This window comes from Acipenser ruthenus, chromosome 48, assembly GCF_902713425.1.
Source record: "Acipenser ruthenus chromosome 48, fAciRut3.2 maternal haplotype, whole genome shotgun sequence".
NCBI lineage: Eukaryota > Metazoa > Chordata > Actinopteri > Acipenseriformes > Acipenseridae > Acipenser > Acipenser ruthenus.
Genome location: NC_081236.1, coordinates 6,639,195 through 6,652,635, shown reverse-complemented (window position 1 = coordinate 6,652,635; position 13,441 = coordinate 6,639,195). Strand labels below are relative to the sequence as shown.

Here is a 13,441-nt window from a genome sequence, read left to right as displayed (position 1 = left end):
CACTCTTTCTAGAGCAGCAATATCCTTTTTGTAACGAGGTGACCAGAACTGAACACAGTATTCTAGGTGAGGTCTTACTAATGCATTGTAAAGTTTTAACATTACTTCCCTTGATTTAAATTCAACACTTTTCACAATATATCCGAGCATCTTGTTGGCCTTTTTTATAGCTTCCCCGCATTGTCTAGATGAAGACATTTCTGAGTCAACATAAACTCCTAGGTCTTTTTCATAGATTCCTTCTTCAATTTCACTATCTCCCATATGATATTTATAATGCACATTTTTATTGCCTGTGTGCAGTACCTTACACTTTTCTCTATTAAATTTCATTTGCCATGTGTCTGCCCAGTTCTGAATGCTATCTAGATCATTTTGAATTACCTTTGCTGCTTCAACAGTGTTTGCCACTCCTCCTATTTGTGTGTCGTCTGCAAATTTAACAAGTTTGCTTACTATGCCAGAATCTAAATCATTAATGTAGATTAGGAATAGCAGAGGACCTAATACTGATCCCTGTGGTACACCACTGGTTACCTCGCTCCATTTTGAGGTTTCTCCTCTAATCAGTACTTTCTGTTTTCTACATGTTAACCACTCCCTAATCCATGTGCATGCATTTCCTTGAATCCCTACTGCGTTCAGTTTGAGAATTAATCTTTTATGCGGGACTTTGTCAAAAGCTTTCTGGAAATCTAAATAAACCATGTCATATGCTTTGCAATTATCCAATGTCGATGTTGCATCCTGAAAAAAATCAAGCAGGTTAGTTAGACACGATCTCCCTTTCCTAAAACCATGCTGACTGTCTCCCAGGATATTGTTACCATATAGGTAATTTTCCATTTTGGATCTTATTATAGTTTCCATAAGTTTACATATAATAGAAGTCAGGCTTTTTGGTCTGTAGTTACCTGGTTCGGTTTTGTCTCCCTTTTTGTGGATTGGTATTACATTTGCAATTTTCCAGTCTGTCGGTACAACCCCTGTGTCAAGAGACTGTTGCATGATCTTGGTTAGTGGTTTGTAAATAACTTCTTTCATTTCTTTGAGTACTATTGGGAGGATCCCATCCGGCACTGGGGATTTGTTTATTTTAAGAGCTCCTTGTCCCTTTAACACTTCTGCCTCTGTTATGTTAAAGTTATTTAAAACTGGATAGGGCAGGTCGACATGTGGGGCATGTTGTCCGTATCCTCCTTTGTAAAAACCTGTGAAAAGTAATAATTTAATATTATTATTATTATTTATTTCTTAGCAGACGCCCTTATCCAGGGCGACTTACAATCGTAAGCAAATACATTTCAAGTGTTACAATACAAGTAATACAATAAGAGCAAGAAATACAATAACTTTGGATTCAAGTGTGACAAACCACAATTCAATAATACAGCAGATAATAGTGATAGTTACATCAGGATATGATTAAATAGTGATAGTTACATCAGGATATGATTAAATACAAAATACTACAGGTTAAACACTTGGCAGATTACAGTATTCTGAAGTACAGGATTAAATGCAGTAAAATAGGGGGCAGATAAGAGCAAAATAAAGCACATTTAAATGAATGGTAATAGTGTCCCAGGATACAAACAGAGGAGTTCTACAGGTGCTTTTTGAAGAGGTGAGTCTTAAGGAGGTGCCGGAATGTGGTCAGGGACTGGGCAGTCCTGACATCTGTAGGAAGGTCATTCCACCACTGCGGAGCAAGGGTGGAGAAGGAGCGGGCTCTGGAGGCAGGGGAGCGTAGTGGGGGTAGAGCCAGTCTTCTAGTGCAGGCGGAGCGGAGAGGTCGAGTGGGGGTGTAGGGAGAGATGAGGGTCTGGAGGTAGCTGGGTGCAGTCTGGTCAAGGCATCTGTAGGCTAGTACAAGAGTCTTGAACTGGATGCGAGCGGTGATCGGGAGCCAGTGGAGCGAGCGGAGTAGTGGAGTAGCGTGGGCGAAGCGAGACAGAGAGAACACCAGGCGGGCAGCAGAGTTCTGGATGAGCTGGAGCGGACGGGTGGCGGACGGGGGGAGGCCAGCCAGGAGGGAGTTGCAGTAGTCTAGGCGGGAGAGTACCAGGGCCTGGACCAGGAGCTGGGTAGCGTAGTTGGTGAGGAAGGGACGGATTCTTCGGATGTTGCTCGGGAAGAATCGGCAAGTGCGTGCCAGAGTGGAGATGTGCTGGGAATAAGAGAGGCAGGGGTCCAGGGTGACTCCAAGGTTCTTAGCGGAGCAAGAGGGAGAGAGTGTGGTAGATTCCAGAGGAACAGAGATAGAGAGATCAGAGGAGGGGGAGGAGGAGGGAAAGAAAAGGAGGTCAGATTTAGAGAGGTTGAGTTTGAGGTGATGCGAGTGCATCCAGGAGGAAATAGCAGACAGACAGGTAGAGATACGGGAGGAGATGGTGGAGTCAGAGGTGGGGAAGGAGAGGAAAATCTGAGCATCATCAGCATAGAAATGGTATGAGAAACCATAGGATGCGATGAGGGGGCCCAGGGAGCGGGTGTAGAGAGAGAACAGGAGAGGACCCAAGACTGACCCTTGGGGGACTTGGGGGTGAGGTGTGGAGGTTGCTCCACGCCAGGTTACCTGGTAAGTGCGGTTGGAGAGGTAGGAGGAGAACCAGGCCAGAGCAGTACCAGAGATCCCCAGGTCAGCGAGAGATGATAGTAGAATAGAGTGATCAACAGTGTCAAAGGCAGCAGAGAGGTCGAGGAGAATTAGGACAGAGGAGAGAGAGGCAGCTCGGGCACACTTAAGTGAGTTGGTGACAGACAGGAGGGCGGTTTCAGTGGAGTGAGCAGAGCGGAAGCCAGATTGGAGAGGGTCAAGCTATTTTTTTTTCTTCATCTATGATTTTGCCATTTGTATCTCATAGACATTTAACATCCTCTTTGAATGTTCTCTTGTTGTTATAATATTGGAAAAACATTTTGGAATTGGTTTTAGCCCCCTAGCAATGTTCATTTCTATGTCTCTTTGGCCGTTCTAACTTTTTGACTTTCGTTTGCAGTTCCAAGTAGTCTTTCTGTGTACTTTGTTTTTGGTCCCTTTTAAATGCTCTGTAAAGTGCCTTTTTTCACTGAATATTTTTTTTAATTGATCTATTAAACCATTTTGGCCATTTTGTTTTAGATTTAGATTTGTCTACTTTTGGGATGTAATTGTTTTGCGCCTCTAGTACTACATTTTTAAAAAAACAGCCATCCTTTTTCTGTGGATGTTTTCTCTATTTTACTCCAATCTACTTCTGTTAGTCTCTGTTTCATACCTTCATAGTTTGCTTTTCTAAAATTGTAAACCTTAGCTTTAGTCATTACTTTTTGGGTTTTAAAAATCACTTCAAATGAGACCATGTTGTGGTCTGAGTTTGCCAATGGCTCTCTGACCTCTGTTTTAGTTATTCTGTCTTCGTTATTTGAAAAGACTAAATCAAGGCATGCCTCCCCTCTAGTCGCTGCCTTGACAAATTGCGTTATTAAGCAGTCATTTGTCATTTCCAACATTTCAATTTCGTCCATCGTGCCCCCCATTGGGTTTTCCCATTTTATACAGGGGAAGTTGAAATCCCCCATTAGTATGGCTTCTCCTTTGCTACACGCATTTCTAATGTCATTGTATAACAGATTAATTTGCGTCTGAATTTGGTGGTCTATAGCATGCTCCTATTATTATGCCCTTTGAATTTTTGTCCATTATTCTGACCCATATTGATTTAGCGTTTTTTTCTTCATCCAGATTTAACACCTGGGCTTCAAGACTATTTCTTATGTATAGCGCTACCCCTCCGCCTCTTCTGTCCTGCCTGTCTTTCCTATACAGTGTTAGTGGTGGCAATCTCAGGTGGAAAAATAAGCTGTTGACCAACATCTGCCAGCATTTTCCAGTCTCTAGCAGCTTCCAGTTGTCCTGGGCGAGGCTTGGTTTTAACACCTTTTCTTGGTGGTTGCTCTCCTCAGTGGAGGAATGTTGTCTTTTGTGTGTAATGTTTTGATGGAACTGGTGGCAACTTATTGGTCATGTTAGTCTTGTCTTCCAATGCTAAGGCCAAACAATGCAGCACCTGGTCATGGCGCCAAGTAAACCGTCCTTGACTAAGACCCACCTTGCATCCTGTCAAAATGTACCTTAATGTTGAAGGTGATGAACACAAAGGACATGAGGGATCCTCTCCTACCCAGAGGTTTAGGTTTTGTGGTGATGGGAGAACATCATATGTTGATCTGATGAGGAAACTGATCCTGCTCTGTTCCATTGTCCATAGGTCTTGCCAGCCGATCTTGCGTGTTCCACACTCTCCCATCTCATCCATTCTCCCTGCTTGGTCTGGGAAATGGCCTTTACGCACCTCATCCTCTCCTCCTGCTTTTGCACCTTGTTGACTACCAGCTTCCTCCGTTGAGCTGGAGCTGCCTTGTGCCACGTAGGAGGAGCTAAACTGAGACCAAGACCCCCTCTTCCATCTTCGACGGCTTTCTTTGCCGCCCACTTCCTTCCATTGTTCAACACAGGTGACTGACTTGACTGACTTCGTAAGAAGTACTGATCAATGTGAGGCCCTTGTCCCTTTACCCTCAAGTATTTCATTCTCCCTGGCATTCCACGTCTTTGCTAACTGCAGATCTTGAACTAGTCTTTTGTGAAGTACTCTCCATACTCATATCCGTTTCCGTTCCTAAGTCGTTAACCGTGTTGTCCAACGTTGAGTCATCTTCCGCCCCCGCTCTCGCAGATTCTAGGGATATTTTTCTCTTTAATTTTTTAGAAGCCTTGGGCGGGTGTCTCCAGCATCCTGTAAACACAGAGCTGGATACTGCCAACAAGGGTAGTTAACCCTTGCCAGCCCCAATGGGGTCTCTTTCCTCCTGTCAGCTGTCTCTCCAGGCTGTCACAAGGTCTTTCCCTTTTTGCCAGCTGCACTATTCACAGCAGTCACTGGACGTATCCAGATCTTCATGATTTCCATTACATGAGAGTAGATGTTAAAACTTCATGCTGATTTGAACTCGGCTCTCGCCAAGATAAGCACCAACTAAGATGTAGCTTTACAGTAAACTAATGTGATCCATCTGTGTCTCCATCCATTTGCATTTCTTTCCATCTGATGATGAAGATATCCTTCTGTCTGGTGTTGATGGCTGAAGTGTAATGCTGGCTCCAGGGATCAGCTTATTTTGCCTCCCTAGCGCATCAGCACACACAATGGCTGCGATGCTGGCTCCGGGATCAACCACAGTGCGGTCTCCCCAGCGCATCAGCATGACAACCGTCTGGATTGAGCTAAGTAGGGTACATCTCTGGGGTCTTCAAGTGGGCACCTTCCATCCTCAGTGTTTCGTCAATTAGCCCATGACACCTCAAGAGGGCTCAACGGTGATTCTGGCGTCCCAGCATCACCCCCCTTCGTCCCCCACTCAACTCAACCCAGCTTACTTACCTGTACATCAGCGTTCTTTCTTTCTATTGTGCTTGAGATCCCCAACCAGAATCTCTCCCTCTCAACCACAGCCAGTTGCTGCTCCTCTCTGCTGCAATAAACAGAGTGACCAACACATGAGTATTTAATCCATTAAACAATCTAAGAATCATTCTATTTTCTACATATCCAACATTTTCTTCTTTTCTAATATTTTCCTAAGGCTCATTCAGTTAATAGTTAAATAGTCATAGATTTTATGGGGCTCCCGAGTGGCGCATCTAGTAAAAGGCACTCCATGTGGAGTGCAGGATGTGCCCTATAGCCTGGAGATCACCAGTTCAAGTCCAGACTATTCCACTGTTGGTCATGGATGGGAGTTCCCATAGTGTGATTTCTCCTGGAAATGCAAAAAAACCTACAATATTCCACACAAATGGTTCAGAATGTCAGAATGTTAACTATGAAGGTTACAACTGCAGGTATGGTACTTAAACAGCTGTTGCAGCACGTGGGAACGATAACTCAATTTTCAAAAAAACCCAATAGTTGCTCTTTAATGTACACAATACATTGCAACTATGGCATCCATAATTTAATGAACGATTGCAATGACTACAATGTGGAGAAACAAAAATAACAGCTGCAAAATAAAATATTAAAAGTGCTTAGTGACATACATGCAAATTGTTCAGAGCTCAGGCACATAGGGATGCTGCCTCACCCTCCAGGCAGTTACAGCCAGTGTTTGTGTTCAGAGCAAATCAAATATGTATTCTGCTGTTAGTGATGGAATTGTGAACTAGTCTTACAGGATTATAAAACAAACTGACAGAAGTTTTCAAAGTGTAAAGCTCGGGTGCATTAAGGTTGTTTTTTTCTAAAGCAAAAAGCAGACCTATTCCAGTTCATAGCTGAAGAAATTGCAAAAAAGACGACAATTTTCCTGAAAATGGGTGAGTTACTTAATTTGTAATTATAACTGCTGTCTAAGAAAGAATAGATCAAAATAATTATTTATTATTATTATTATTATTATTATTATTATTATTATTATTATTATTATTATTATTATTATTATTATTATTACTTAATAAACAGCCACAGTACATTTGACTATTTACAGACAAATTCATTTTATTTTACTTTGTATATTATACAAAATGTTAACCCTGCTTTAGAGTGTACAATGTTAGTTTCCATTTGATTTAGAACAGTCCATCAAGGAACCTCAAATAGTGTCCTTAATTGGGTGCCCTTACTGTTTGTTTCTCAGTGCTTTACTGAACTTTTTTATGTTTAAATTCCTTATTTATAAATTGTGGGGTGGCAGTGTGGAGTAGTGGTTAGGGATCTGGACTCCTAACCAGAGGGTCGTGTGTTCAAATCCCAGGTGGGACCCTGCTAATGTACCCTTGAGCAAGGTACTTTACCTAGATTGCTCCAGTAAAACCTAACTCTATAATGCAGGCTTGCAACTGGTATGCAGCAGTTGTATTTATGACCATGTGTTTTCCCAACCACAATATCTCTATCACAATGTATCAATCTGTTTGTACCACTGAACAACACACAAAGAAAAATGACCTAGCAAGTCTGAGAAATCATGACGAGAGGGTATTCGTTATGAACTTTTCAAGTTACTAATGGTGAACCTAAGAAGTTTATGGCAAATTCTTCAAATAATTACAGAAAGTCATAGCAACTTCAGCAATTTTTGTAAGGTCTACATTAAGAACTGCGTTTTACAACAGCCATTTAAGATTGCACACAGTTACTGGCACAGCAGATGGTCCCTACTGAATCACTGGTACTTGAGATGAAAAGGTTGAAAAGCACTGGTATAATGGATACCAGAATCTGTATGTAAAAAAACAACAACAAAAAACAAAAAACTGTAACCCCTGTAAGTCGCTTTGGATAAAAGCACCAGCCAAGTAAAATGCAATAATATTCTCCTAACCCAGTGGTTCTCAACCCTGTTCCCCGGGACCCATTGCATCTGCTGGTTTTCGTTCCAACTGAGCTCTCAATTACTTAACAGAACCCTTAACTGAACTAATAATTTGCTTAATTAGACCTTTATAATTGTTTTCTGCTCTTAAACAGTTAGAGGTTTCAAGTTACCTATAAAATGCTATAACTTGAATTCTCAAACTTTTTAGGAGCAGAATAGAATTAAAAAGGACTAATTAGGTAGATTATTAGTTCAATTAACTGAGAGCTCGGTTGGAATGAAAACCAGCAGACACGGGGGTCCCGAGGACCAGGGTTGAGAACCACTGTCCTAACCTACTTGCCTGTTAAGACATACAGGGGGAGAAAGGGAAACAGAGATGAAATATTAAAATTGCATTATTAAGAATTTGCCTGCATTTTAATTACCAGCATGATTTCATGCATAATAAACCTCCCTCCGGGTTTAGCTTTGGTAGAACTAGTTTCACCACTATCCGGGTTTGTTACAGAACTTGCATGAAACATTAAAAAAAAAGAATACCTATCAAACGGATGTACTTGTTTCAAACTAATGGTGAGTATCTTCAGGTTCACAGTGATTAGATATGTGCCTTGATATTCAGGTAGCAAAACGATACTGTGGGAGGGTGTGGGGAATTCACTGAACACAGGAGTCAGAAAGTTTATTTGAATCACCACTGGGGTGCACTTTTCTTTATTCCACAAGGTGGCACTCTTGTGCCGTGGCTTCAATACCAGCAACGGTAAGACTTTATTATACACAGTCCCAAGGTTACCAACAATGGTAGGGATCGACACAGTCCGTTGCACTCACAGGTGCTAAAAATATAATTCAAACAAAATGTGAAAGCAAAAGAGAAAATAAACACTGTTTATAAAACTACAAACAAAAGGTGCTGCTTCTTGCAGCGTCCCACAGCCACCACTATCAGGTACGGCTCGGGTTTCAGAGACACTTTGCTGGTCCCTCACTAACACTCACGGGGTTGCCCAGACTTTCCCCAGCTAAACTAATAACGTCCCACTAGGGGTCGGTAGAAACAAAGACACTGATACTGTGCAGCGGCTGTCTTCTTCTGCCGGGCTAGCTTGCACCTCTCTTTTTCCAGACACTGACATTCTGTTGTGATTTGTAATCCAGCTTTCCAAACAGAGCTCCCACTGTTGTTTCTCCTAGAAAGGGCAAGACCCAAGACCCACATCTCGAGCAAGAGAGAGATGACACACCCTCACCCAATCTCTCTGTGTCATTGCCATGATTGACAGGTGGATCCCACGGGGCTCCCAACCCCCCGTGCAGGATCATGCATGTGTCAGATAGCCAGCACAGACCTCACCCTGCTACAGATACGTATCACAATACAACAAAAAACACAAGAAGTTGCTTCTCTTTGATATTGTGAATTTGCAACAAAGAAAACTTATCAAGAATGTATTTTTCTTTGTTTTTATTAAAATTGAAAAGAAGTGTATAAAATTAAAAGGTGAGATCAGTTGCTGAAATACATCAACTGGCTTATTACAGTCTTTATGAAAAGATCTGACCCTGTGTAACATTCATTTTGTCATACAATTGTATGTAGTTGCATTTTACACAGCTGCAGTTTGAGATTCTAGGTGAACTCGATTTCTGTGATTAAAAGTGCTGTTTCTGTAACACAAACATGTCTCTTCTAATTATTAATTTTTTTAAATCCATTAACAGACTTGCAAACTTTATGTTTTTTAAATAAATTAGGTATTACATGGCATGGTTAAAGTGACACACTGTCTAATGGTAAAATTAAGGACAGTGCCGAAAACTTTCCTGTGAGCTGCAAACAAAGTTACACTGTGTCACAAAATAAATAACACAGGATTGCTTACGATTCTACATATCCTGTCATCACAAAATATATAAAGTAGTGATTTGAACTTAAACCCTCTAGCACCACTTGTTTTCAGTCATGAATGCTGACTGACGTAATAACAAAATGTAATAACCCTAGCCATGGCCTGCTTCGGCCCCGAGCCATATTCAGATATGTTGCAAGGCTGGAGTTTCACGGTACGGGTCGGATATCTTGCTAGTGTAAAACCACCCGAGCAGGTGTAAAAGAGGTCATTTATACAGTTGAGTTTTACTGGAGCAATCTGTGTAAAGTACCTTGCTCAAGGGTACAGCAACAGCAGTGTCCCACTCCCACCTGTGATTTCAACCCACAACCCTCAGGTCAGGATTCCTCATAACTACTGCACACTGCTCCCTCACCACTGCTCCACACTGCTCCCTCACCACTGCTCCACACTGCTCCCCCACCACTGCTCGACACTGCTCCCTCACCACTACTGCACACTGCTCCCTCACCACTGCTCCACACTGCTCCCTCACCACTGCTCCACACTGCTCCCTCGCCACTGCTCCACACTGCTCCCTCGCCACTGCTCCACACTGCTCCCTCGCCACTGCTCCACACTGCTCCCTCACCACTACTGCACACTGCTCCCTCGCCACTGCTCCACACTGCTCCCTCGCCACTACTACACACTGCTCCCTCGCCACTGCTCCACACTGCTCCCTCACCACTGCTCCACACTGCTCCCTCGCCACTGCTCCACACTGCTCCCTCGCCACTGCTCCACACTGCTCCCTCACCACTACTGCACACTGCTCCCTCACCACTGCTCCACACTGCTCCCTCGCCACTACTGCACACTGCTCCCTCACCACTGCTCCACACTGCTCCCTCGCCACTGCTCCACACTGCTCCCTCGCCACTGCTCCACACTGCTCCCTCGCCACTACTGCACACTGCTCCCTCACCACTGCTCCACACTGCTCCCTCACCACTACTGCACACTGCTCCCTCACCACTGCTCCACACTGCTCCCTCGCCACTGCTCCACACTGCTCCCTCGCCACTGCTCCACACTGCTCCCTCGCCACTGCTCCACACTGCTCCCTCGCCACTGCTCCACACTGCTCCCTCGCCACTGCTCCACACTACTCCCTCACCACTACTGCACACTGCTCCCTCACCACTGCTCCCTCACCACTACTGCACACTGCTCCCTCACCACTGCTCCACACTGCTCCGTCACCACTGCTCCACACTGCTCCCTCGCCACTGCTCCACACTGCTCCCTCGCCACTGCTCCACACTGCTCCCTCGCCACTGCTCCACACTGCTCCCTCGCCACTGCTCCACACTGCTCCCTCACCACTACTGCACACTGCTCCCTCGCCACTGCTCCACACTGCTCCCTCGCCACTACTGCACACTGCTCCCTCGCCACTGCTCCACACTGCTCCCTCGCCACTGCTCCACACTGCTCCCTCGCCACTGCTCCACACTGCTCCCTCGCCACTGCTCCACACTGCTCCCTCGCCACTGCTCCACACTGCTCCCTCACCACTACTACACACTGCTCCACACTGCTCCCTCGCCACTACTGCACACTGCTCCCTCACCACTGCTCCACACTGCTCCCTCGCCACTGCTCCACACTGCTCCCTCGCCACTGCTCCACACTGCTCCCTCGCCACTACTGCACACTGCTCCCTCACCACTGCTCCACACTGCTCCCTCACCACTACTGCACACTGCTCCCTCACCACTGCTCCACACTGCTCCCTCGCCACTGCTCCACACTGCTCCCTCGCCACTGCTCCACACTGCTCCCTCGCCACTGCTCCACACTGCTCCCTCACCACTACTGCACACTGCTCCCTCACCACTGCTCCCTCACCACTACTGCACACTGCTCCCTCACCACTGCTCCCTCACCACTACTGCACACTGCTCCCTCACCACTGCTCCACACTGCTCCCTCACCACTACTGCACACTGCTCCCTCACCACTGCTCCACACTGCTCCCTCGCCACTGCTCCACACTGCTCCCTCGCCACTGCTCCACACTGCTCCCTCGCCACTGCTCCACACTGCTCCCTCGCCACTGCTCCACACTGCTCCCTCGCCACTACTGCACACTGCTCCCTCGCCACTGCTCCACACTGCTCCCTCGCCACTACTGCACACTGCTCCCTCGCCACTGCTCCACACTGCTCCCTCGCCACTGCTCCACACTGCTCCCTCGCCACTGCTCCACACTGCTCCCTCGCCACTGCTCCACACTGCTCCCTCGCCACTGCTCCACACTGCTCCCTCACCACTACTGCACACTGCTCCCTCACCACTGCTCCACACTGCTCCCTCGCCACTACTGCACACTGCTCCCTCACCACTGCTCCACACTGCTCCCTCGCCACTGCTCCACACTGCTCCCTCGCCACTGCTCCACACTGCTCCCTCGCCACTACTGCACACTGCTCCCTCACCACTGCTCCACACTGCTCCCTCACCACTACTGCACACTGCTCCCTCACCACTGCTCCACACTGCTCCCTCGCCACTGCTCCACACTGCTCCCTCGCCACTGCTCCACACTGCTCCCTCGCCACTGCTCCACACTGCTCCCTCGCCACTGCTCCACACTGCTCCCTCACCACTGCTGCACACTGCTCCCTCACCACTGCTCCCTCACCACTACTGCACACTGCTCCCTCACCACTACTGCACACTGCCGATGTTAAGCTTTAGGGAGCTTTTAGAGGTTTATATTTGTTTTCTTCAAGCCCTTATTCATGTTTTCACCATCTTATCTGTAAGTTAAAACGTTGTTTGTTTGTTTTTTTAAAACTCGAATGCTATGAAGAATGCACTTTCATTTTTGATACAAAGTGTGGTCTACATTACTGTGTTTACTGAGTTACCATGTATTTGTATCGTTTTGTACCGGTATGGTTGATGATGCATCGTTGGAACTGAACCTACCTATTCTGTACCGGTGAATCGCAACAGCACTATTTCAAACCCAGGCCTCTCATCTCTGGAGGGAAATAATCAACTCTTTTTTGTTTTGCAGCATCCAGTAAGCAAGTCCAGGGCAGGTCCTCTGTGCTGAGGGTGGTGCTGCTTGGGAGGGCAGGGGATGGGATGAGTGCCTCTGGAAACACCATCCTGGGCAGTGAAGAGTTTCAATCTGATGCCAGCTCCTCCTCATTAACAAAGGAGTGCATGAAGAAAACAGCTGTAGTTGCTGGGAGACACGTTTCTGTGGTCGACACTCCAGGATTTTTTCACACAGATCTCTCTAAAGACGAGGTTAAACTGGAGATTGGGAGATGTGTCTCCCTGTCCTCCCCGGGACCCCACGCTTTCCTCCTGGTGATGCCGTTGGGTCCATACACAAAGCAAGAGAAGGAAATAGTGCAGGAAATCCAGAAGATGTTTAGTGAGAAAGTTATGAGGTTCACCCTCATTCTGTTCACCAGAGCGGATGATCTCGAAAAGGGCATGACTATCAAGAAGTACCTTAAGAGCAGCCAGGAGCTCCAGGAGCTGGTGACAAAGTGTGGGGGGTGTCACGCCTTCAATAACAAGGAGGAGAATCCCACCCAGGTCACTGAGCTACTGGAGAAAATAGAGAGCATGGTGGCTGAGAACGGAGGCAGCCACTACACTGATGAGATGTACCAGCAGGCACAAACAGCAATCAGACAAGAGAAGGAGGAGATATGTGGTTGTGCCCCGATGTGTCTGTGTTTGTAAATACAATTTTTCTATTTTCTAATATTTTTGTAAGGCTCATTCAGTTAATAGTTAAAACAGCTAGAATTTGAATACAGTTGTCCACTTTTGCGAGCCAGGACCTAGGTAGTGAATTATTAGCAGCTTAAAACTTTCAGTAATTTGACTATTCAATGATTTCACCTGAACTATAAACAGAAATGATACAGCTTCATCTGCGTATTGATCTTTGCTTCTGGTTTACAATGATTTTGGTGCATTGCTCAGTTTAAAGTTTAACATAATTGCATTTCAGCAACATGATAAAATGTAACATTGTTTTGTGTCATTAGGGCTTTTCACATCTGCCTGTTTGACCTGGGGTGACCCTGGGTCAAACAGGCAAGCACATTCACACTGCCAGTTTCAACCCGGGGCGAAACTGTCAACCCGGTGAGAAATCACCCCTGACCGAACTAGGGTGAAGAATTTTCAACCTAGGGTGA

General features: G+C 45.7%; 1 protein-coding gene across 1 annotated transcript in view; it reads left to right on the top strand.

Annotated features, from left to right (window-relative positions):
• Positions 1 to 13,195, top strand: part of LOC117965901 (GTPase IMAP family member 4-like) — a 30,717-nt gene extending 17,522 nt beyond the window's left edge. Inside the window, exon 4 of the mRNA XM_059014509.1 lies at positions 12,292 to 13,195. Within this exon, the coding sequence (XP_058870492.1) occupies positions 12,292 to 12,977 (686 nt within the window). The 3' untranslated portion in view covers positions 12,978 to 13,195. The remainder of the gene's footprint in view (positions 1 to 12,291) is intronic.
• The last annotated feature ends 246 nt before the right edge of the window (positions 13,196 to 13,441 follow it).